Below are 25905 nucleotides of genomic sequence, written 5' to 3' on the forward strand. Positions count from 1 at the left end.
GACTGAGGGTAAGTGCCTGGAAAAAATTGTGCCCTGGAAAAAATCTCTCTATTTCCCAGATGTGAGTTTGTACACATCTTGCTTCGAAATGCTAAAAGTACCACTAAAGACAGAGGCCTTATGATCATGATTGCATTATTCAGTGTCAAAATGAGTTAAGATGGGTAGCAGACCTTATGCCTTCAGTTCCCAGAATGTTTTTGGCTGCAAATTCCTCTCAAGATTGCTTTACGCTAGTAATAAGTTTAGTCCTGGTGCACTGAATGAATATAAATGCAGCAGCTAAGGGAATCCCACTGTGTATCATTTAATCAGATAATCTTCCTGCACCTAACATCATGAGAAGAGAACATCACCAGCCATTAAGCTTCCATAAGCAGTCGATGTTTCAACAACAGTTACTAAATCCTTATTTTAGAAATTATACCTCTTGTCAGTTGAGGAATTTATATCCGCAGTGCAGAGCGGTCATAGACTCCTTCTGTACTGAAATGTGCTTTTTCATAGAATTGTAGCGTTGGAAGGGATTCCAAGGATTGACTAGTCCAATCTCCTGCAATGAATCTTTCACCCAACATGGGGCTTGAACCCACGACCCTGAGATTAAGAGTCTCATAACCTACTAACTGAGCTATGTTGCAGCTTCAGCTCCCGTCAGCCCCAGCCAGGCCAAGGGTCAAGGATATGTAGTCCAGCGACATCTAGAGGCCCACACGCTCCCTACCGATGCTTTGCACGGACGTGTGTGCTCATGCAAACTTCCTCCAGGCAAGCTGTCCAAACAAGCTGTCCATACCACTGGTTTTACACTGAATATTTTACAAAATGAATTTCCTGGAACATTAACTTGCATCCTTTGTTTTGGGGGTGGGGATGTGGGAACCACCACAGAAAACTGAAAGATGCGAGGCATTAAACATTCCACACTGAAATACCATTAGGCTATACTAATTTCCGCACTGTTGCAAGCCTACAGTGAAGGGTTGAAGAGTAAAGGCAGAGAGCTGCAAGGAGCCTCAAAGGTCATCCATCCAAGTCCCTGTAGGATTCACTTGATTAAAGCCACACCCACCAGATGCTCATTTAGGCTCCATGCCTGTGTGATCTTGGCAACATGAAGCATCCAATCCATATGGTCAGGACTGCATGCTACAGCAGTAATGTTTGCAAGCCAGAAGAACAACATGGTTTGGATGAATTGTGTGGGTAGTTCCCATACCAACACTGCATTTCAATTATTTCATTGTAATATATACTATAGATAACATCTCCAGTTATCTTGATGAGAATGATAATAGGTAATATGGATGCATGCAGGATGTTTGGGTTTTTTTTTGTAGCATCCATATGATGTGTTGGCATTCCTACCCTCTCTTAATATGGAATTACCGTTCAATTAAAAAAAAGGAAAATTTGGTAAATTAAAGAAAATGGTTGCCAACGACTTCTTTGCAATATCATATTATAATATGAAACCCCCCACCTAGAAGCCTAATTTGTTATAGTCAATATTCTTTACACATTATAGGAATGCATCCTTCTGGGAATCCTTCACATAACTTGGCCAAACCATTTCATCACTACTTGCATACATTACCAATAAGCCAATAAGAAGCCCCAGTTGTGTGACAGTGGGACGCCACAGGCTACTGCACCATCAAGAAACTGCAACTGGGCCATGCCTTCCACTTGTGTTCCTGATATGTAAGCAAACAGTTCCTAGGCAACAGCATTTCTAATAACCCATAAAATTAGAGGAGTAACTTGGCTAGCAAGAATTCCGGTATTACACAGAAGCCACCAGTTTGTTCAGGAGATGATTAAACAGTATGTGAGCGACTCGTGGAAATGGAAGACAATGGGATAATGAGGGGGCAACATGCATTTTCATTCTACAGTGGCTGCAAATCAAACAAAGTTTTTGCTTTGATTGTAGTCTCCCATTTCCCACATGTATCAACTGAGATTAAGCTATAAATACTATAAACAGAAAAGCCTCTGAAAATTTTCATGAGCATACTGGCTGCATGGATTTCAGTTACACTGAACAATATTTTATTTTTTCAGCAGAGGATCGATATCAGAGCTTCATTATAATTCAATGCTCCCCCCCCCCAAAAAAACACCCACACACCATCCAAAGGGCTTTGCATTTCACTTTTTTTTCTTTTAGAAGCGCCAATATTACAGTAAACAGCTTTGTTTCTCAGTAATCAACCACATGACAATCTGATCTTACCTCTACATAGAGGATAGGAAATATTCCAATCTTATCTCCCAGCATTCCTTCCGCCCAATTATCATCTACTCTCCTGATGACAGTCAAAATTTCATCCTAAAAAAAAAAGACAGAGATCACAACATAATATACAAATAGGCAGATTTTGACACTTTGTTTGCCACAAAGCAAAACAGAAGAAAGCTCTCCAAGTAGCAACCAGGTCTTCCATAAGGGGAAGACATGGTTAGTTATACTTTTCAACCTACTTTTCCAACTGTTAATGCAATGGGAAGACCAAAGGCCAATTATTAGCATTATTTAGCCATTGTAAAATAGGAACAGGAATTTCTGTAAGATATACAATATTAGTCACCTTAATGTTGTTTGTTTATATACCGCTCAAAGAGGTTTTCAACAATGTGTTTGTAGTGTTTTCTGGCAGGGATAGAGATACCTCCGGGTATAGGGTGGTATATAAATTCAATCAATCAATCAATCAATCAATTAAATTACCAAACACCATGAAGATCAGCCAGTATGGCCATTAGCCAAGGATACTGGGAGGGTGTGGTCCAACTGCAACTGGAGGGTCGTAGGTTCTCCCTCCTTGCCATTTATTTTTTTGAATGTTGGTGATGTGTCTCACTTGATAGAAAAAGAATGGATCACCATGTACACCAACCAAGGGGTTAATGTAGTGGTGGGGAACCTGTGACTCTCCAAACATTCATTCATTCATTCATTCATTCATTCATTTATTTACTGCCCTTCATTCAAGGCTCATAGGACGCTTTACAATATAAAAACACACAAAAAATGCATAACATAGTAACAAACAAACACCACAGTTTAAAAGGCCATATATTGTTTAATTAGCCAAAGGCCTGGGAGAAGAGGAATGCTTTTGCCTGGCACCTAAAGATGTATAATGAAGGCGCCAGGCGAGCCCCCCTGGGGAGAGCATTCCACAAACAGGGAGCCATTGCAGAAAAGGGAGGGAAGGAAGGAGGAAAGTACAAACTTGCAGGAATTATTGGAGGGCCCCCGGCCCTATGGAGTTGGCATCTATGAAAGGAACCATGTACCAGGTTATACCGGTATATGAAGCAAGAGCACTGTACCATAACTTAATCCTGCACCAATACTACAATTTCTAGTATGAAGAAATACTTTCCAACTACTTGAAAGTGTAAAAGAATTACATTACTGTATATAAGTAATCTATATCTAAATATCCATATTATTACTTGTTTCCCAAGATAAAAATTAATTTGTGGCTGCATACACTCCACACATTTCAATAACATAGCTCCCCCCCCGAATCCTGGAAACTGTAGTTTAGCCCTCACAAAGCCATGATTTCCATCACCATTAATATACTGGATCCCAGGATTCCCTGGGGAAAGTCATGTGCGTTAAACACATGATGTGTCACCTCATGAAATAGAAAACTGAAATCTGTAAGAATGCAGGTGAAACTTGGAAAATTAGAATATCGTCGAAAAGTGCATTTATTTCAGTAACGCAACCTGAAAGGTGAAACCAATATATGAGATAGATGCATGACATGCAAAGCAAGATATGTCAAGCCTTTATTTGTTGTAATTGTAATTATTTGTCATTAGGTGGGTCAATTATAAATGGAATGTACTTAATGAAATGTAATAGCAATGTTTATTTTTGTATTATTGTAACTATTTGTTTTATTACTGTGGAATTTCAAAAAGAAAGCATTTGTAAAAATTGAAAGAAAAATAAAAAACAATAAGTTGAATTACTGAAATAAATGCACTTTTCGACAATATTCTAATTTTCCGAGTTTCACCTGTATATTGGTTCAAAGTGTTGACCCAAAATCTCTTTCTACTTGTTACATTTGCTTAGTTCATGCAGTCTTTCAGAAGACTGTACTCCGATGACTGAATATATTGAAAAAGGGAGACACATTTCCCGGTTTATTCCCAACCCCCCTTTCAAACTGACTAAGATGTACCTGCCTATATCCTACTTCCACTGCAGTTGCAGAATTTGCATATATGCCTGGAGAGAAGTCAGTGGGATGACACTCACTGACACTCACTGGAGAAAAGCACAGCTGTTGCCAGGGTTGTAAGATTAATTTGAGCATCACATTGAGAAATTCTATGGATCACTCCATGTCCTTTTCTGATTGAGAGCAGATTTGAATGTCACATTATATGTGCATACAGCAGATGTGAGAACATTTGTCTCTGTACTTCCCCACTAATAACATAACATGCAAATTATTGATTTATGGGTCTCGGAGCTATGTGCAATTCACACTACCAGAAACTAAAAATCTGCACCTGTCAATCCATATTTGATACTGTGGAGCATTCCCAAAGAAAAGCACAGGGTTTTTTTTAACCAAACTTCTTCCTAGAAAATTCTGCACAATCCTGACACCCCCCTTCCTTTTAATTTTGCAGCATCCCCTTATTTTGCAAATGTGATGATTTGGCACAATCTGTTCTGGTTTTGCTATTCATGGACAGGGACACGGAGCACTGAAGTACCACCCTAACCACCCTAACCGCTGGGAATCTATCTCAGCCTTCTGTCTAGCTTCTGAGATCACAGCAGGGGTTGCCCACAAAATTCCAAGCACATATTTATAGCTGTTCCAAGTGCTAGAAACGTCAAACTAACAAAGAAAGACGAAGATTATTGGGAAGCAAGAACGCTTGCCCAATGCCACATTTTGTGTTTGTTGTGGAATTATAGCACACACCCAGCCCAGCCCTGACTCTGATCAGTTACCATAGGTTCCCTGAGTTTATCTCAAGCCATGGATCTGATAGGGTTGATTTCTGTCCGTCCTGACTGGCTTTTTATGTTCATTTTTACTTTTAAAAAAGATTAGACAACTTCATGAAGAATATGTCTATTTGTTACCATGCGTCCTTGGTCACGTATACACACACAAAAGTGTAGATGTGTATCCAATCAATGCACCTTGTAGATGTGTAGATGTGTATCCAAAGTGTAGATGTGTATCCAATCAGCTCAGTGTCATGGCACACCAGAGGAAGAGTTACACTGATATGAGACGGAATTACAATCAGGCGACACATAAAAAGTTTGCATGAAAATATCAAATTACAGTACCACAAAGGTCAGTAGAAGGAAATATCAGTACTGTGGAGGCAGATGGTAGCTTGGACCAATAGCTGTTTTAGTAGTTATATACAGTGGTACCTCTACTTACGAATAATTCTACTTACGAATGTTTCTACTTACGAACGGAGCTCCGTCCACCATCTTGGATGCAGTTTAGATAGGATTTTTTCTACTTACGAATTTTTTCTCCCAATGCATTCCTATAAGATTCGACTTACAATTTTTTTCGACTTACGAATGTGCGTTCGGAACGCATTAAATTCGTAAGTAGACGTACCGCTGTAGTAGTTATACAGAGAGGGAGAGAGACAAGGGAATTACTGTTGCCAAGTAAGAAGAGAGAAGGCCACCGGGGATCTGGCAAGCTGCATGACAGACCTCAATGTAACAGGGTGAACTTGTGTTGAGATATAGGTGACATGGGATTTGGGCAATGGGAGTGGCAGGATAGAGAGTTCAGAGAGGCTACTAGGGAAGTTACAGAGGAAGACTGAAGCACATGTTTTTACCAGTTCCAGGGAGAAGGGAACCTGTGGGAGCTGCGCCTCAGTGGATGGCTTCCATTCCCATGCAACAGTGAGGAACCAATGCTGGCAAGTCTTTTAGGCTCCCTTGAGTTCTACCTGGTGCAGGCTCCAAAGAAACACAAACTTGCCTTCTCCCCGAACCCTGCTAATTGGTGAACAAAAGAGATGTCTTGAAGGAAAAGCACAAGGCTGTGCAATCCCTCAGATTCCCAGCTAAACCGAGAAACAAAACAACAAAGGGTTGGGAACACTGAGGGAGAAAGAGAGAGTCCCTATTTGCATGTAGTCTGCCTAGTGGAGTGAGTGTGAGATACAACCCACTCAAGGACCCCTTTCCATCCACTATAGGAAAATCCACATGTTTACCTGTGTTTAGTCTACAGACCTAATGAAGTGCAACTGCATCTTTTCTTCACTACTTGCTAACCCACACAGCATATTGATTTCCATACAGCAAAAGATGGGAAACTTGTTATTTCAAATGCACCTTCCATTGTTTTGCAGTGACACTTTAAGTTCTTTCTTCTGTTTATTGTAGCCAAAAGGCTTCAGAATTAGTCACTGTCTGACAGTCTCTTCCCAAAGGTATTGTTAAGATGAGCAATTCCGTTTTATAACTACTGCCAGAAGCTATGCTGAAGATCCATAATTTCAATCAAGATTGATTTACAAAAGAAAAGGTAGAATCAGCTCTTTGTTGGGGGGGGGGGGGGAATACATGAAAATATGTCTCAAACCCAGATATACCGCATGACATGGCATGAAATAAGGTCACTTTATTAAGAAAGCACAACCAAAATGAGTAATGGAAATATTTGAAGGATGGCAGAATGGCATCATAGCATGCAGTGTTCTGCTATCACTATTGTCAATATTTGCCAGCTGGTAATAAATGCTTGAGCCCATTTATAGCCATACAGAAAGAAAACACTCTTTTCAGGATAGCTTGCTAAGGATATAATGCTGGTATTCTCATCAATCACAGTTATTACCAACAAAAAATAATTCTAGCTTGATAAAAGTGGGGATGCAGGGTGGCACCCAGTATAATAATAGTTGAATACTACGCATGGTAACCCCCCTTCTCCCAGCTCTAAAATTGATCACTTGCACAATAGGCCTCTAATATATTATATTATCCCGGGACGCGGGTGGCGCTGTGGGTTAAACCACAGAGCCTAGGGCTTACCGATCAGAAGGACGGTAGTTCGAATCCCCGCGACGGGGTGAGCTCCCATCTTTCGGTCAATGCTCCTGCCAACCTAGCAGTTTGAAAGCATGTCAAAGTGCAAGTAGACAAATAGGTACCACTCTGGCGGGAAGGTGAACGGTGTTTCCGTGTGCTGCTCTGGCTTGCCAGAAGCTGCTTAGTCATGCTGGCCACATGACCTGGAAGCTGTACGCCGGCTCCCTTGGCCAATAAAACGAGATGAGCGCTGCAACCCCAGAGTCGTCTGCAACTGGACCTAATGGTCAGGGGTCCCTTTACCTTTATATTATATTGTATCATATTAATTATATTATATGAGTTAGTTCTAACTTTAATTGTTGAGTAATGCTCTGAACTGTGAATGAGAAATCAGTGTTAGGAGTGCATGCCTGGCCATGCCATTTGTTACCAGCTAAAAGCTCAGAAAAGCCTGGGAAATATCTCTTTATGGGAATCAATGTACAGTGGTACCTTGCTAGACGAATGCCTCACAAGATGAAAAACTCGCAAAACGAAAGCGTTTTGCAATTTCAATGGAGACTTGCAATACGAAGTTTCCTATGGCGCGCTTCGCAAGACGATCCCCCCCCCCGTCCCATAGGGTGCCTTGCGAGATGATTCCCCCCCCTGTCTTGTGAGGCACCCTATGGGAAACCGCACTTCAATGCGTTCCTATGGCAGCCGCTTCGCAAAACGAATTTTTCGCTATACGAAGCGACTCGCAGGACAAATTAAATTCGTCTTGTGAGGCACCACTGTATAGGAAAGGAATAGGGTACCTGTGGTTTTCCAGATATCGTTTGACAGCCCTCGGCAGCAGAGTCAACCAGCTAGGGATGGTCAGACAACATATGGAGAGTCATGTGAGAAGTGCATTTTGCATGGTGCTTATGCTTGTTTGTACAATATTTCCCCTATTGCTGCTATACAGAGAAACCAGCTATGCCACAGAAGAATACAAGCTCCTGCTCTTCATTGAGTAATTGCCTTCTATCATGTCCCAGGCCATCTCTTCCTCGATCCTTTTTTTGGGGGGGGGGAATGAGGAAGGAGACTCTACATATGCTCAGAGGTGATCTGAAGGTGCAGGATTTTTTAAAACAAAAGCTGATAAGGAGAGCTAGGAAGCATTTTTTTAATTCAAAGGGCAACAGATTGCTATTTGCTTATTTACTGGAAGAAGAATGTGGGGGACAACATAGAAACATGGCAAATGGGGATGGGAAAGAAAATCTGGAGCTGCCTGATCAGGAATGCGGTGGCCAGGAGGCGGCTTCTGAGTTTCTAGATTGAAAGGCCTGACCTGAATCCCACTGAAAAAAGAAATAGTTGCAACGACACACCACATTATTTTATAGTAATATGTTTCGCTGGTGAATTTGAAAGACTGGACCCTGGAATGCATTCATTAATGCAGTCACTTCTAAATACCCCACATAACGCTTTAAGTGAATCAGACTGTGATTTAACAGAAGGCCGAACGCTTCTCATACTGTTCTTATTTATGCAGGGTTTGACACATGCAACCCTACAGACTTCACTGCAGAGTCATTAATGGAAATGAGATTGAAATCCAGCCCAGGGTCTCCAGATTCCTCTGACTGACAACACAGAGCAAGTGCCATTCACGGAGGAGCTGAGCTAACTGACTTCAGCAGTGTGTGGGATCTGAAACCCATCTAAACAGGAAGAGCTTCATCAGCAAGGTGACAGCTACAATTAGCATAGAAAAGCCTGATGAAATAAAGACAGAGTGAAGTCCCGAGATGAGAAATAGATTATCCGGCTGTCAGGGAAGACAGGAGACAAAAACACAGTTACTAGGGTGACAGGGTGCATAGTAGGAAAGAAGCTGTAGGAATAATAATAAAAGAAATACTGTGGAGAAGCAATCAAAGTCCCCGAGGCAAAACAAAGCAGCAACTGGTAAAGGAGGATGGCAACACGAGCAAAGATGGATGAGGAAGCAGTTATAAGTGCTTACTTGGAGGGGGAAACCTTGTATTTGAAAATGACACCACATATACACAAAGGAGCAAGACAGCTGTAATGCACAGGTGGAAACAGCAGCAAGTCGTTTGTCAACTAATGTCAAAAAGTTACTCCAGGAAAGTAAAATGCAGGAACGTGTTTATGAAAACATGCCATTCCCATTATGGCTACCATAGAGAAGCAACAATATGCATTAGTGATTGGTTATTATTTAGAGACCTGCAGCCTCCAGATACGGTTAAGCGACTGCCACCCCTCTAAATAGTTGTAACACAGAGGGATTAGGATTAAAAGTGCTAAGGTTCCTTTAGTCACAGTGATATTCACAGACCTTTGGTGACTCCTATGAATGCATCGTCATATGATTATATATCAGTATTTAACCATATCCTGGGAAAATGATAATATCCCACTGCTTTCCTCTCATAAGGGCTCTGTTTACCCAACCCCAAACTTCAGCTGTGTCATGTAGCATTAGACTGCTGAGGTAAAGAGCTAGGCGAACATGAATCCATTCATCTAGTCCCATACAATTCCTAACAGCAGCGCTATTTTTCTAGAAAAAGAGGTGCCGGAACACACAAAGAATGCCCCTTCATTCTCTTAGAGAGGTGCCAGAACCCGCCTGAGAGGTGCCGGAACGGAGTTTTGGTGAATTCTGGCTGAGAAAAAGCCCTGCCTAACACACCTCTAACTTGCTGTTCTTACATACAGTAACTAAGATGGTGTCAGTTGTTTCCATAATGATATAAGGGAAGGACCCTGCTGCAACAGCAAAAATAAAGGCTTTGCTTCTCAAACTTCTCTGGTTGGCCTCTGTTATATTCTCCGACCGATGGAGAACCCAATAAGGGCTCTTGTGTACCCCATAAGGGAATAAGGGCAGATTTTTGCTTATATCAATAACAATGCTTTCTAGGCTTTGCCCTATGGGCAGTAAGGGCTAATGCAGGGGTCCCCAAACTACGGCCCCCGGGCCGGATGCGGCCCAATCGGCCTTCCAATCCGGCCCGCGACGACCCCCGCCGCCCGCTGCCGCCGCCCGCTCTCACGGCGCGCGGCGCAGCGGCGATCTGAAAAATTGGCAAAAAATCGCCGAAAATCCTTTGTGCGCATGCGTACGGGCCTCTCCCGACCCGGAAGAGGTCATTTCTGGTGCACTTCCGGGTCGGGGGAGGCCCATACGCATGCGCACAAGCGATTTTCGCCGATTTTTTTTCCGCCCGTGTGCGTGTGCGCATGCGCACGGGCGAGCACTCCCCCGCCCTCCGGCCCGCTGCGCGCGCACTCCCCTGCAGTCCGGCCCACCGCGCGGTCGGCGCGGCGGGCACCGGCCCGCCGCTCCGTAAGTCTGGGGACCCCTGGGCTAATGCAACAGCCACTCCTATTACCAATCCATTTTCAGTTTCATAAAGTAACCTACATTCAACAAAAGCTGAAGGTTAAGCACTGAATTGAGAAGGAATTTCCCGTTTGCTGGTGAAGAACCTTTTTTTCCACTGCACATCCTCTGTGGCCTGGATGCAGAAGTTGCTCTCTGTGGGGCTACGGACTGACAGCGCTGCCATATAGCAGGGAGTTCAGCTTGATGGGCCTTTACTGCCTCTTCTGGGAATTCTAAATTAATCCCATCCTGCCTTATGAACATACTTGAGTTTAAGCACCTTAACTCTCATGCATGAGAATCTGACAGGCCTAAAACCAGCTTGGCCATGTCACAGAATTTCAGAGGATCCACAAATAATAATAATAATAATAATATATAGGAAGTATTTCTCCTTCTTCACCATAAACACTGAGATGTGATGCTATAATAAATAAAACGAGCATGGCCAAAGGTTTTGACTCTTTTCCTGTGGTCTCCTTTGGAACAAGCACAGTTTGAATCACAGAGATACTCATTAGGAGGGGAAGCAACATTTCACACTACCTTGGTGAAGGTCAAACAGTCCTTGTCTTGATCCTTGTCCTTTATTTCAAAGTCATAAAGTGCTTTGCCCTGAGGTGGAGCTGGTGGGAGGGGCTTGACACACTGGATATAGCTTGCTGGGAAAAAGCCATGATTTCCATTCAGTTCCCCGTGATACCAATTCTCATCTACTTTTCGTCGCAGTATAATAATGTCTCCTTTGTTAAACTTGAGGTCACCGGGTTCCTTGCCTTCATAAGCATAGAGGGCTTTTCCGTAGGGAAGTTGAGAGTTCTGCAGCAACAACAAAAGGATATGATGCAATGTGATTAAATCAATTATAACACTAGGATATACTCTTTCACATTTTTACTATTATAACTTGATTTACACACCAAGCATATTTCAGCATTATTAGTTTCAATTTTTGTTTGTCCTTTGGCGGTCATATATGGCTCATCTGCTCACTGATGGGGTTGTATTTAACTAACTTTCACTCAGAAAAGACTTATTGAAATGAATGAACCGAACTTAGTCACGACCACTAATTTCATTGGGTCTACTCTGAGTATAAGTTAGTTGACCCAAGGGAAGAAAAAACTCTCATGAAAGAAGACTGACCTTTCCATCAGCAGTAGTTATTTTTCTTGGGTGCTTAGTGTTAGTAAAATATTTAAACATAATGCTATTTAGTTTACAATTCTATCTCCTAGTTTTGTAACTTTTGATTTCTAAGTACACGCTTTCCCTTTCTCTTCATAACATTGCTCAATAAATGATCAAATACTCATATAAATGGCACACAAACGTTCCCAAATGTGGTTACTACCCTGACTCATCCTCATGTCATAGGTTAATATACACTTCTCATGAGAAATAACATATTGGCCGCCTTGCAGATTTCTGAGGGTGGGGAATCATCCAATAGAGACACAACATAGGTACCTGAGCTTTGTTTAAACTAATCCTCATTGATTAAAAAGACAACACTGTTTTGCTTTGGTCTGGATGATAACTTTTCAACTTGCACCCCTTTTCAATCACAGAATTAGTCTAATAAAAGTATCATCTTTAGCTCATTCACTTTCCTATGACTAACAGAGACACAGAACTGTTTTTAAAAACAATATGAAGGATTTCAGTTAGGACCACTACCTATATAGCAAATTCACAATCTGGAAAATGACAGCATGGATAGCTTCAGTGACAACCAAAGAAATGCAGACACTTGTTTCATATCCTTTTCTTTTCCTCCCTAATCTGTCCCTGATTTGTTTCATCCACCAAGCGATAATGATAGACCAAGATAATGAAGATAAGCTGGCCTTGGGACTCTGGAATAGTTTATTGGTTTCAACACAAGACTTAAAATATTTTGTTTCAATTTGTCCTGGTACAAATCATTAAAAAAAATGTTTCATGACACAGACCTCAACTGCATATCACAGTAAACCATAAACCATGGCTTACAGCCCACCTTGCTCCCACTCCTTGCTGGGACGAAAGAAAATATAATAACTATCTTATAATTATGTTCAAACCTGGGGCTGTGGATTACTTCATTTCAAACAAGCAATGAGGTGAAGCCAGGGTTTGCTCTTAGTTTACCAAGCATGGTGTTTTTTTTTAGCAAACACTGGTTCCGTTGTAACTCTAAGCCAGGGATGGTGTTTATTTCCTCCATGAACTAGTGGGGAGGGAAAATGTGGGTAAGATTTCCTTGTGGAAAATGGTCTATGGTTTAGTATAATGTGCAAATGAGCGTCATAAACAGGACTTGTATAAAGTCAATTATTAAAGTCGGTTTCAGCACACCGAAATTCTCTGTGTGCCGTATTCAATATTAATTCATCAATTATCCATAAAATGCATTAATCACTTTTCTGCCTAGAAAGCGATCCAAGGCAATGTAAATTTCATTACAGATAAAATTAAAAACAACAACACTGAAAACTTGTAACAATAAAACAAGATGCAATAATGTTCACATGGATTGTCCCCAAGAGTCAGGGGAATATTCACCAAAAACCAAGCAAAACCAAAACATAAAACACCCCCCTTTTTTTCCACCCAAATCCATCTCCACTTTTATGTTGCTGCCATTCTCTTTATCTAATTCTTGCACTTCCTCAACAATGGAATACATCAACAAAAGGGGAACTATTCATTGCAGGATTGATGCGCTGGAATAGAAATGCCGGCCAGGATAGAAAAAAGAGGCAAATAATCTCTGCTCATGGCTGATGTTCATTCCACACGTTACATTTTAGGTGCACATCTTAAATGTATACCTACGAATGTGTATGTGTGTACAAGTAATGAACAGGTGTTCGCAATCAAGCAGCTACTCAAGTGTAAACTGTGGCAAACACAGAATGATGTGCAATCACAGAATTGTAGAGTTGGAAGGGACCCCAAGAGTCATCTAGTCCAGTGGTCCTCAACCGTGGGCCTCCAGATGTTTTGAGACTACAATTCCCATCATCCCTGACCACTGGTCCTGCTAGCTAGGGATCATGGGAGTTGTAGGCCAAAAACATCTGGAGGCCCAAGGTTGAGGACCACTGATCTAGTCCAACCCCCTGCAATGCAGGAATCTCAGCTAAAGCATCCATGACAGATGGCCATCCAACCTCTTCTTAAAAACCTCCAAGGAAGGAGAGTCCAATGTGTGAAAGGACCCTGAATAAAGGAAGCAGCAGAATTCCATTACTAAACTAGCATCATGGCAGCTCATGTCACCACTGCCTCTCTTGTTTCCTGTAGCTGCCCTGATTTATTGGTGTGTGTTTTTTTTTAAAAAAAAAGTTTTCCAGAAAATGTAGCTTCACAATAAAGCAACTCCTCCACCCAAAAGGAGGGGGAGGAGGAAAGCACAAGGGGAATTGATTAGTCATATTGATTCCCCCATGCATTTCTTACATTAACAAGAAATAAAACAAGAATGCCCATCTACTATGGATTTAAGTCTGCCACAAAAATGGCAAGAGTTGGAGGACAAGGGAGCATAGAAAAGTCACTACTCCACATATGTCAATGTTTTCCTGCACAGTGCTGGATTCTGCAGAAGGTTTCTTTACTGTTTCAATCAATCAGTGCTGACAAGAAAGCCTGAAGCATTAACAGAGGGAGAGAAAGAGAGAAGTATTTTAGCGAGGTCCTAATGATATGCTGGAAACTCAATCATTCTGCATTTATGTTTCAGCCAAATCAAACAGTAGCACTTAAGAAACTACCTGCTGGCAAATTGACAAACAACAATCACAAGGCAATTAAATGGTAACCAGAAGCCTGCAACCAGTGAATTGGGTGGTTAGTTTAAATCAATATATGAAATTTCACTCTCCACTATCTGCTGACCTCTGCCTCTTTGGCAGCCTAGTCCACACTGGTCAGACCTCAAAAACTCTCTTGCTTATCCATCTTCTACTGTGCAACACTGACCAACTCCTCTTGCTCCTTGAACTCATGCCAGTGCTACTTTCTCCTTGGCTTCTCTTTTCTCCCCAAGTCCATGTCTCCATTACCTAAACTTACTTCTTCTGCCAACCTCCTCCTTTGTCCCAATTCCTTTGGCCCTGTTGTTTTGGCCACCATCCCAAAGCATTCCTGTTTCTATTTTCTATTCAGTATGCAGCAACTTCTGCCTTTAAATGCTGGTATTATGGGCTTCAGACAAGGAGACTGCAGCTCCTTTGCTCTGCTGCACTAAGCAATGGGTTGGTTTGGCTAACTGTCTGGGCTTGTGTGTACCAGACCAACCATGAACTATAACCATGGCTTGTTCTATGGTTTATTATGGCTTGCAGTTTGTCCAGGAGAGCTAAACCACAAGTCTGTGTTTGAAAACTAAGACTTAACTCACCAAAGCACAGCAGCAGAAGACCAAAACAATCTTTGCTATGGGAATCCACATGCCCACATGCTTATGCTAAGCCACAGTCTACTGTGAGGCAGGGGCACTGGCTCCTTGGGGCTGAGCTACAGTCCGCCCCTCCATGCCCATAAAGTGCAGAGGCTTCTGCTCCTCCTCCTTCTGCCGTAGAGGGGAAGGAGGATCAAAGCAGCCTCCCGACTGTGGCGATACCAAGAGGAGGCCAAGGAGGAGCCACAAGCCATTGAGCCACATGGCTGCCGCATTCAGCTCCGCCCCCAGCTCCTCCCAACATCCTGGCACCGTGTGTGTGATGTCAGCCCCCCCAATGGCCCTCACAAGCTCTGCTGCGAGATTTTGCAACGACTGTTTCTTGACTCTGTTCTAGGTCTCTTCAGCATTCATCTTTCTTTTTTTTTCGCTCAACCTTCCCTCCTCCTGTTAACAGTCAATTGCATACGCTGTATCCTTCCTTTAGCCAACCACCTTGTCTCTGGGCTCCATGCTTCTTAGCTTTTCTATATTCCGGTACCTCTTTCCAGTTCTCAACCTTCTTTTCTTAGCAACTGCATGAGCTTCCGTTCTTTCAGAGAACTTCCACTGCAAACCACTTTGTTTCCTGAGTAGTTGGAATGATCATGAACCAATCAGAACCAGAGGCTTCACTTTACCAATAAGTATAGATACTGCAGGATCTTTCCTTACAGAGATTAGAGAACAATAGAAGGGGAGAGTTGCCAATACAGTGGTACCTTTGTTCTCAAACTTAATCTGTTCTGAGAGTCCATTCGACTCCCGAAACTGTTCGAAAACCAAGGCACAGCTTCCAACTGGCTGCAGGAGCTTCTTGCATTCAATCGGAAGCTGCGGAAGCCATGTCAGATGTTCGGTTTCCGAAAAACGTTTGCAAACCAGAACACCTACTTCCGGGTTTGCGGTGTTCGGGAGCTGTTCGACAATTAAGCTATTCAGGAACCAAGGTACCACTGTAATTCTACCAAAGGAAGATTTTGTCCTATAATTACCATACTTTAAAATGAATATTTCCTGAGTACTAGAATAAAGTTACTTTGTGAATTAGCTTCAAAGTTGAAATAGTGAAAGGATGTCAAAGGTTATCTTAGCTCCAGCAATGAAGATGATCTCTACCAAAAAAACCCCCTAAGGTCTATTCAGCACATTTCTTAATATTTCAATGCAGTGCTTACAAAAGGTGACCTTATTGCCTTAAAAAATCAACACCAGTCAGGAATTTGAAGCAAATATTTTAAGACACAGCTCAAACAATTAAGGCCGAGACACAAAGGACCATGCAAACAGTTCTAGCCACCCAAGGGGAGGGTGGATGTGTGTGTTTGGACACTAGACAGCTCCCCACCCATGTCACATGGCAAACCCCTTTGAAACTGAAGGGACTTTTGAAAGAAAAGAATCTATTCAAAGGGGATGCAGAGAGGTCATCAAACAAAATACTGAGCATGAACCATACTCTAGGGGCATACTTAACTTTTCTCTTTCAATTCTAGCCTTAGGAAATGTCAGCATTACAAATGTACACAGGTTCAAAGTATCTCCCTAACCCAGAACACTGGGAATTGTGGTTTTGAAAGGAAAGGAAGGATTCTGAACAGAGTGTCCTCGCAGAACTAAGATTCCACAAGTTCTTTCCAGTAATAAAGAGGTTTAAGCCTGAGTTAGAGCATTTACAGACACATACCACATTTTGCTTTGACAGCTTCTGTAAAGTCATTAAAAACTTACATTGGCTGGATTCTAGTTGCTAGAAAGTGCATTAGATTTTCTTTCTTTCTTTTTCTTTTCTTTTTTAAAAAAGTCTATTTCTCCTTTGGATCCAGTATTAACAACCTTCACACATGACTTGAATAGTACAAAAGCAGGGCAAGCACGCTTTTTACTGCAGCTTTGCATTTAACAAGGAATCCTATGCAGCTTGGGGAAGAAAGGACGGATCTTCCTGTCCACTTTCTGCCTATCCGCTTGGTGTCCATGCTAGGTTGGAGGGAAGCCAATCTGTCAGATCCATCACTTCTCACTAATCTGTTTGGCAGAAGGTGCCTCCCCTCCTCTTTTTTTTTTTGCTAGGCTACTAAAAGGCTAGTATTCTGAGTTTCCATTAGGAATGCCTCCTTCAGTATACCTGAAGGAGCGTCTCCATCCCCATCGTTCTGCCCAGACACTGCCCGGTCTTCTGGCGGTTCCCTTACTGCAAGATGTGAGGTTACAGGGAACCAGGCAGAGGGCCTTCTCAGTGGTGGCGCCCGCCCTGTGGAATGCCCTCCCATCAGATGTCAAGGAAATAAACAACTATCTGACTTTTAGCAGACATCTGAAGGCAGCCCTGTTTAGGGAAGTGTTTTTTTTAAAAAGGTTTGATGTTTTATTCTGTTTTTAATCTGTTGGGAGCTGCCCAGAGTAGCTGGGGAAACCCAGCCGGATGGGCGGGGTGTAAATAATAAATTATTATTATAAATTATTATTAGGAGGGTACTTCTCCTCCTCCATGGCTCGCACTGAAATGCCAGATACTAGCCTCTTAGCAGGCTAGCCCTTAAACAGTCTTATTTACAAGATCACTATTTTAAGTGTGCAGATCTGCACCATTCGCAGCTCTGGAAAGGAACAAGAGGGAAGAAGAGTATTTCAAACCATTCTAGCAGAGCCAAACCACATTTCATGGGAAAGCCAAAAATTAATCTGCAGTTCTCCTAAACATCTCCACTGTTACTTTCTTACACAGTTTTGTTCTGGTATGCATGGACAGTACTTGTGTTTTTTTGGGACACAGGCAGTTCTTTTGCTGTTACTTTCTACGACACCCCTGGACAATAGCAGGCATTGTTTATAGTTGTGCGTTGCAAGTCCCTTCTTGCAAGCTATATCCAGGAGATCAGTCCACTATTTTTCCATCCTTTGTGGTGGGACAGAGCCACCCCCCCTGCCACCAGCACCCAATGCAGACTGGTCCATTAGGGAACCTCAGTCAGCCACTGGTCAATTGGCAGGCAGGCTGCAATCCACTTCCCAGGCCTGTGTGAAGCGGGAGATGGTTCATGCAGGCCAGGAAAGACCTCTCACCTCCAGCACACTTGCCAGATCCTGGGCTGGTGCTGTTCTGCAAAGGTGTCATTCTCTATGAGATCAGGATCAGAATCTTACAAGTTCCAGACCTTTTATTTTTTGCATTTATTTTTACCCTGCTGTCCTCAAAGAAGACCAGGGCAGCATAGTTAAACACACTGTGCTTCTCCCTCCATTATCCTCCTCACAACAACTACACTGCGAAGGAGGGAACAGGTTCTGGAGTTAACATACCACAGGTTCTGTGGCCCAGAATTAAGCTCCATTGAAACAACCACCAGCAGCCAGTTTAGAAAAATGTAGAGGTGAGACAAAAAAGAAGAAGGATGGAAGAAAAAAAGACACCCGCATGAGGGCCATCCGGCATTGAAACAACAAATGGCCAGTACAAGACATTAATAACAATTAAAACCCATAATGCTAATTTTGCGGCTCATTACTCGGAAAGCATCGCACCGATTTCTCACTCTGTGCAAGACGTGTGGCAGAACTCAGAGGAGCTTCTCCGAGTGCTGATGGATGCTTCGCGCAGGCAGCCAGGACAAGGATTCAGCATATGGTTTCTGTCATGCATAACAGCTTATGGGAAATCGCATCAGCTGTATCCAGAAGGGAGAGGAGTTTTCTCACTGAAATATATATATATGTGTTATAATAATTCCAACAGGCGGAAGTCGGGGTGGGGTGGAGAGGGAAGCAGCAGGGAAGAGAAACTTGATGAATTGGAGCATTCACGCCATGATATGTAGCCTTTCACGCCCGGAGCAATAATTTGAAGCAATTCGACTGTAACTAAAAGGCACAATCATGTGATAACTGTTCAGTTACTTATGAGAAGAAGAGGAAGAAGAAGAAGAAGAAGAAGAAGAAGAAGAAGAAGAAGAAGAAGAAGAAGAAGAAGAAGAAGAAGAAGAAGAAGAAGAAGAAGAAGAAACCGCACTAGGAATTAAAAAAGATGGAAGGAACTGATAAATGCCTCCGCAGATAAAGCAGATCTCAATTGACAGATTAAGTTACATGCCCACTTGTTCAGCAGAACAATGTGCAACTTTGTTCAGCAACTTGATGGAAAGGTCAAGAAATAATGCGGTGTAGTGATTTGGTATAGATGTTGGCACTCTTGTGCCAAAACTTGCTTTGGTTCAGCTCTGTTAAGAGAAACATAGGAAGCCTGTGGTTTGACCAGTAGGATTCTAGGGGGTTTCAGTTAAAAGGGGATCTAAATAAATACTGGAAATGCTATGTCAAATCCTATGAACTGTCAGAGCACATTTACGTAAGACTCACTTTGGTGCTCTGGTGTCTACAACATAGAATACCTAACATGGGTACCTACTGGAAAATATTCAATGCCATGTTTTCTTGATCCTTTTTACATCTCTGTATAGCCCTCGCCCCCACCCAAACACACTCTGTACCCATTTACCTACCTGCCAACTGGAGTGATCACTTCCTGAACTTGCCAAACTTGCACTGGCATACAGAAGTCGATTTCACAGTAACATTCTTACAACACAATTCCTTGCATGTCTATTCAGAAGTAAGTCCCATTGAGTAAAATGAGGGGATTAGTGCAATGCACGTGTGTGTAGAATTGCAACCTTAGTTCTTAAAGCGCCACAGAACATTGTTGTTTGCTTAACACAATGCACGTGTTCTTTCATGGAATTTTAATTTTGGTTCCTTTCAGAGGTATCAAAGCATTTGTGCAACTTAATTTCCTTCCAACATAGCTATTAGTATTTATACATTCAAGGCTACTCCTAAGCCAATGCTGCATTTTTCAGGTTCAAAAGTTCTCAAATGTTATATGCATGTTATTTAAAAACACGTGCTTCCTTTCCTTTCGGCTACTTTTCTAACCATGAATTTACAAGGATCTCTTACCATAGAAAACATGTAATACAGGACATCTGGTTAAACAGAGGGATGGGCACATAGGATATCTATAACTCTCCCTGTCCCCCACCCCACCAAACTACTTTGTTGGAGTCCACAAGCTTTTATAAACTGAAAATGTCCATTACAGATACAACAGAAGAAAAATAAATTTCCTAGGTGTGATGGCTAGAGAAATAACTTGGAGATACCCTAAAGAACTAGTGTCAAGAATTATAATTCTTACAGCTCAAAAAATATGAAAGGCATATGACACTTCCACTTATGGCTGATTTATCACATGCCCTTAATGGATGAAGAAATCACCATGTTCTAGACCAGAGTTTCCCAAACCTGGATCTCCAGCTGTTTTTGGACTCCAATTCCCATCACCCCTGACCACTGGTCCTGCTAGCTAGGGATGGTGGGAGCTGTAGTCCAGAAACAGCTGGATACCCAAGTTTGAGAAACACTGCTCTTGACTGACTCAAGGCAGAGAATTGCTGTCTTCCATCTTCAACTGCCCATCTTCCATCTGTTTAATACAGGGCCGTCTTAAACGCCCCTGCCGCTGTGGTGCGCCGGATCTCTCCGGCGCCCTCCCGCCCCGTTTCCCAGCGCGGTGGGCGGGTGGGCGCAGCGGCGGGCGGGCAGGCACAGCGCGATCTCTCTAGCGCCCTCCCGCCCCGTTTCCCAGCGCGGTGGGCGGGTGGGCGCAGCGCGGCTCCCACAGGCGCAGCTGCGCGGCGGACCGGCGGATCGGCCGGTCAGCGAGCGGGCGCAACTCGCGGCGCCTTTCTGGCAGGCCGGCGCCATGGTGCCCTGCGCCACCGGGGGTCTACCTAGAGCCGGGCCTGGTTTAATATGTGATATAAATGCTGTGGACATTTGGAGTCAAATGAGCTTTATGGTTTTTCAGAAACTGTTGAGTATTATCTTCAGAACAACTGCATATTTGTGCAGTGATATAGCTGGAGCTTGGTTCTGTATTTCCCACTGGGAGATAGCTGACACTCTTAACCCAGTGCTATTGTTGTTTTTTTACGCTAACTGTTCCAAGAAAAGAATGGGATGGATAAAGACTGCTATCAAAGCAGTTAACTTATTTTTTAAACCAGGGAACTGTGCTGCAATGATTCTAGCATTAGTTCAGAGGAAAATGGTGGCAGAATTGACGAGGACAACCTTTATCCATACAACTTGCAATGCACAAAGATGCAAAAATCAGGGTGGGGTGGTGTTGCCAACAACCTGGCCCATAACAAATAGCTGGTGTGCTGCACTTGTCTTCATGGACCACATGTTGTTTAGGACTGCATCATCTTGCTAAAAACAGAGCGGCTTTTTATTTTAGTTTAATGTTCTCTGAAACACCCTATGGTGAAGAGAAGCAGCTTTCCCGCATGTTTGGATGAACAGCTCCAGCTTGATTAGGTGGATTCTGAATGTTTACCAAGGGAGAAGTGATTGCAGAAGGCATCAAATCCGCTCAAAGCTGCTTCATGTTTGGCTGTTATTGCAGATATGTGAAAGTACTACAGGTCCACCCTGCCATATGTGTGCAAACAGATATTCTGCAGTACCAACACAAGTACCCTTAGGGCTCCATAAAACTGCAACAAACAACAGAATTAAACTCTGTTATGGAGGTGCTCAAGTAGCAAAATGTTTAGAGTTGCTGTGTGTTTTGCTCTCAAAGTGGAGTATTAATTCATTCAACACACATAAAATCTCTCATTAATAATTCCTCAAATGGCAGTATTCCACCCAGATCTACAAATGTTGCACTTTTGGGGGTTCATTTCATTTTCATCTGGCGAGCATTAGCAGCACAGCTAAATGAAATGAAAACTCCCCCCTCCCCCGATTTATTTTTGTCAGTGTTTTCCTTCCCTAGACTATTTCATGGCAGTATTATAGACTTGGGATTTTATGCATCGTATTATGCTGCAGGGCAAAACAAAACAGAATACCTTGGGAAGCTCTTTTTTAATTCCAAAAATGGCCCATAAGCTTTCGCTTTGTTATCAAAACTACTTATGTAACAGCAAAATGTTTTGCACATTGTTAATGGAATCTGAGGAAGAACTGGATTTCCCTTCAGCACCAGTCTTTTGCTTTTGTACATGTGCTATGGATGTGCATAGCACCTTTATTTCTACTACTTCCTGAATCATTCCCTAGTATGTTTTCAGAAAGCGGAGGTGATGATGGTTGGATCACTGACAGAGCATTATGTACTACATGCTATTAAGAATGGCATTATTTAACTACGTGCCTCTGCTTGTCCTACACAATCAAGGGTTGGAGAAGAGGAATGGATATGTAATTTAGGTATAAAGGTAAAGGTAAAGGGACCCCTGACCATTAGGTCCAGTCGTGACCGACTCTGGGGTTGCGCGCTCATCTCGCATTATTGGCCGAGGGAGCCGGCGTATAGCTTCCAGGTCATGTGGCCAGCATGACAAAGCCACTTCTGGCAAACCAGAGCAGCACATGGAAACGCCGTTTACCTTCCCGCTATAGCGGTTCCTATTTATCTACTTGCATTTTGATGTGCTTTCGAACTGCTAGGTTGGCAGGAGCTGGGACCAAGCAACGGGAGCTCACCCCGTCACAGGGATTCGAACCGCCGACCTTCTGATCAGCAAGCCCTAGGCTCAGTGGTTTAGCCCACAGCGCCACCTGGGTCCCAATTTAGGTATAGGTAACTGTAATTTTCAGGGTCGGAGCTTTATGTAAAGGTTATTGGATGGTCAATTAACATTCAAGGCCAAAAGTGAACTGATTGTTCTGCTCATCTGATAATGTTCAATTGTCAAGAAAGTTTGTGTTAAGAGATGCTAAACATGATATATTCATGTTTGAAAAGTGATAAAAGGTAAAGACTTGAACAAATAAATATATCTAGAACTTACTGATTGTGACTCCTTGCTTGCATCCAAACTCTTATTAAATTTTTTTTTAATAAAAACAACGCACAATTTAATAAGAACAAGAGTCTCCCTTGGGAGGTTGTGGACTCTCCTTCCTTGGAGGTTTGTAAGTAGAGGTTGAATGGTCATCTGTCATGGATGCATTGGACCAGATCCATATGACCCTCTTCCAATTCTAAGATTCTATGAGCATAGAAAAAAACCCTGCTGAATCAGCCCAGTGGTCCTTCTCCCTTACATCTAGTTTTCTGTGTCGAGGGATTTTTACTATATGATGACATTCAGTCACATGAGCGTCATCTACAGCCTGAATTTATCAGTCCAGATACAGCTTTACCATCTCAGTAAGTAGTACGCCACGGACGCAGTGCCATTTGAACAAGTTCCTATTATATATCAAGTGCAAAGGCTATACCAATATAACGGCCCCCACCATTATCCAAAGGACTCCCAGGAATTATAAATATCAAGTATTGCGAGTCCTGATTCCATATAACCATTTCCATACCTCTTCTTCAGCCAGGTGGCAGCACTCAACAGTGCGGTTGCCAAGGTCAGTTGTCTACTCTGACATCATATTTATTGCCATGATGTCACAGGGTACATTGCACCAAGAGTGCTCTATTCACCATGCCCCATCTAAATTCAAAACTGCCAGAGTAGAAGCAGAAAAAGGATCAGGGCCTCTGCACTTCCTCACAATCACCTGTCATTCAGCATTATAAAATAATAGACTGTAGGGCAAAATACGAAGCATTATAGAGTTCAGTCACTCAGGCTGAGTGTTCAAATTCTGTAATTTGGCACACTGTGGGATTCTTGTGATTTTATTAGAGTGTTTTATCTTGTGCTTTGAAATAAATTATTATGGTTCCCAGGAGGTGACTTTTTTATTACCTTCACAGCTCATGATCATGAAACAAATCCAGCTTCGCACTCATATGCACCATTGTCTTCTTGCCCAGAAATTCATGAGGCACCTTCCTAAAGGACCCTCTGGGCATTCTATAAAGCAGTATTAATGGTTTCCCTGAGATCAGATTAGCACAAAAGAGCACTAGCTAAAGCTGCCAGAATGTCTGATAGCCTCAGTGAAGAGGCTGGTTTCTATTGTAGAGCCAAAAAATTTATTTACTTCAGGGTTTTGTTACAAAGCTCCACTAAGGGTATAAATTCCTGTGCCACTGAGTTAATATTTACAACTGGATTGAACTTAGCAGTCAAAGGAATAGTCTACTCAAATTCAGAATGGGGAAGGGGGTAGAGCAACACCTCTCTTTTTACAGGACTAACCATTAATGTCTTCTAATGCAATTCTGGCTCGCCAGTAAAAGGATTCTTGGCTCGGTCAATGGGACAATACTTTATTCACTCACATCACAGAAAAGGTAATGGTGTGGAACATAAGGATTCCTTTGCTTGATCGGAGAAAGCCCTATCTAGCCTGTTTGCAGTGGGGGCAGGCTAGATGCCTAGAAGCTCACCAACAGGGCAAGGAGTTGGTAATATCCTCCTGCTGTTGTCCATTCCCAGTGAAAAAAGCAGGAGGAGGAGAAAAATGTGCCTTACTTCAGCACGAAGGGGGCAGTTTATATCTCACCCAAGGCCTTTCTGTGCCTGAGAGCCACCTGTCCCACGATGTCAGGTGACTTTGTTGGGACTAACCATACTAACTATCCTGCCATGGATTCTGCCACTTGCACAAGGAATGCATCCAACCTCAGGTAGAAATCTGTAGTCTTGACCTCTTGACCAAGCTGGTCCTTCACTAACCCTGCTCTCTTGCTGGTCTCCACTCTCCAACCAACCAATTGGTTAGCCTTATCTTCCCACTCCCTCCTCCCATCAAACGGTACCCACCTACAGTTTCTGAGCTGAAGATTTTCCATTTAGTAACTATGATGACTAGATGTTGACAGATCAGCATGCTTATTGTACGAAGTGGGACTTGATTCTGATTAAACCTGATTTGAGTTAAAAGATGCTCCTTGTTTTAAAGGTGCTAAAACATTTCTTGCATTATTTGTCAAAATCTAAAAAGAAAAGGTACAGGAGGCAGTGGAAGACAGGAGTGCCTTGTCCATGGGGTTAAGAAGAGTCAGACACGACTAAATGACTAAACAACAACAACAACAACAACAACAACAACAACAACAAAAGAAAGAAAGAAAGAAAGAAAGAAAGAAAGAAAGAAAGAAAGAAAGAAAGAAAGAAAAGGGCTTTAGAAATTCAGCACAACATCTAAATTTCTTAGCTGGCACAAATGCTCTTTTTTGTTATTAAAATGTTTCAATTACAGGATCGACAATATTTCCTTACAAGCGGGATATCACTTTTATGTTCTGGATGTGTCTGGATTGGGCCCCTCACCCTCCCTGAAGTGGCATTTCCAGCACTTCAGAGTTTTTATCCTTTCACCCAGATCCATTGCATGTAGCGACTCATTAAACGCAATTCATTGGCACACACTCTTCATAAAGACGATTAAGAGTCTCTTGAAAGTCTAAATCCTGCTGACAGCACAGATTGGCACATTCTCATACACCCACGGTAGTCTGCCTACTGCCAGAGGGTCTTTAATCAGCTCTGCCTTTGATAAGTGTTGAGTAGGTCGAGGAGAGAGCTTGCTACAACATTGACCTGTGCCTCCAACAAGCTCTGAATACTGAAAAAGTCAAGCACTCTCACATTTGAAATTGTCTTCTTCTTTAAAAGACGAGAGCTCTTTGCAGATAAAGGCTCCCATTAACATCTATTCTGCTTTCTTGTTACTTCAGTGAGAATAAACCCCACCATCATTATATTTTCTGATCGTATAAAGCAACAGTACTTAAGAGTACCGGCTGGAAAAAAGCACCCGGGAGATGCTTACGCGCAGAATGCCAATGAGCCTTTCATGTCACTCTGCAGCATCTCTTTACGATAGATAAAAGTTGATTATCTATAATTTGTGGCTCAAAGCTACACCTTAAACTCATCTGTTTAATTCCAGCTAACATATTCCTGGGGCCTTTGCTGCAAATTACAGTGTGATCACGCCACCTATCTGCAAGGGCAATAGTATAAACACCTTATATGCTATTAACCAATTCTTTATCATGAGATGGTGTCTGCTACC

At 42.5% G+C, this 25905-nt stretch overlaps 1 protein-coding gene across 2 annotated transcripts in view; it reads right to left on the reverse strand.

Annotated features, from left to right (window-relative positions):
- The window catches only part of SH3RF3 (SH3 domain containing ring finger 3), a 205045-nt gene that overhangs the window by 62129 nt on the left and 117011 nt on the right, over positions 1-25905 (reverse strand). For both annotated transcript variants that reach the window (XM_060273399.1, XM_035114298.2), the window contains exons 2-3: positions 11022-11294; positions 2240-2335 (exon numbers count right to left, since the gene is read on the reverse strand). In XM_060273399.1, coding sequence (XP_060129382.1) covers positions 2240-2335; positions 11022-11294 — 369 coding nt within the window. The remainder of the gene's footprint in view (positions 1-2239; positions 2336-11021; positions 11295-25905) is intronic.

Source organism: Zootoca vivipara, chromosome 4 (assembly GCF_963506605.1).
Source record: "Zootoca vivipara chromosome 4, rZooViv1.1, whole genome shotgun sequence".
Classification (NCBI taxonomy): Eukaryota; Metazoa; Chordata; class Lepidosauria; order Squamata; family Lacertidae; genus Zootoca; species Zootoca vivipara.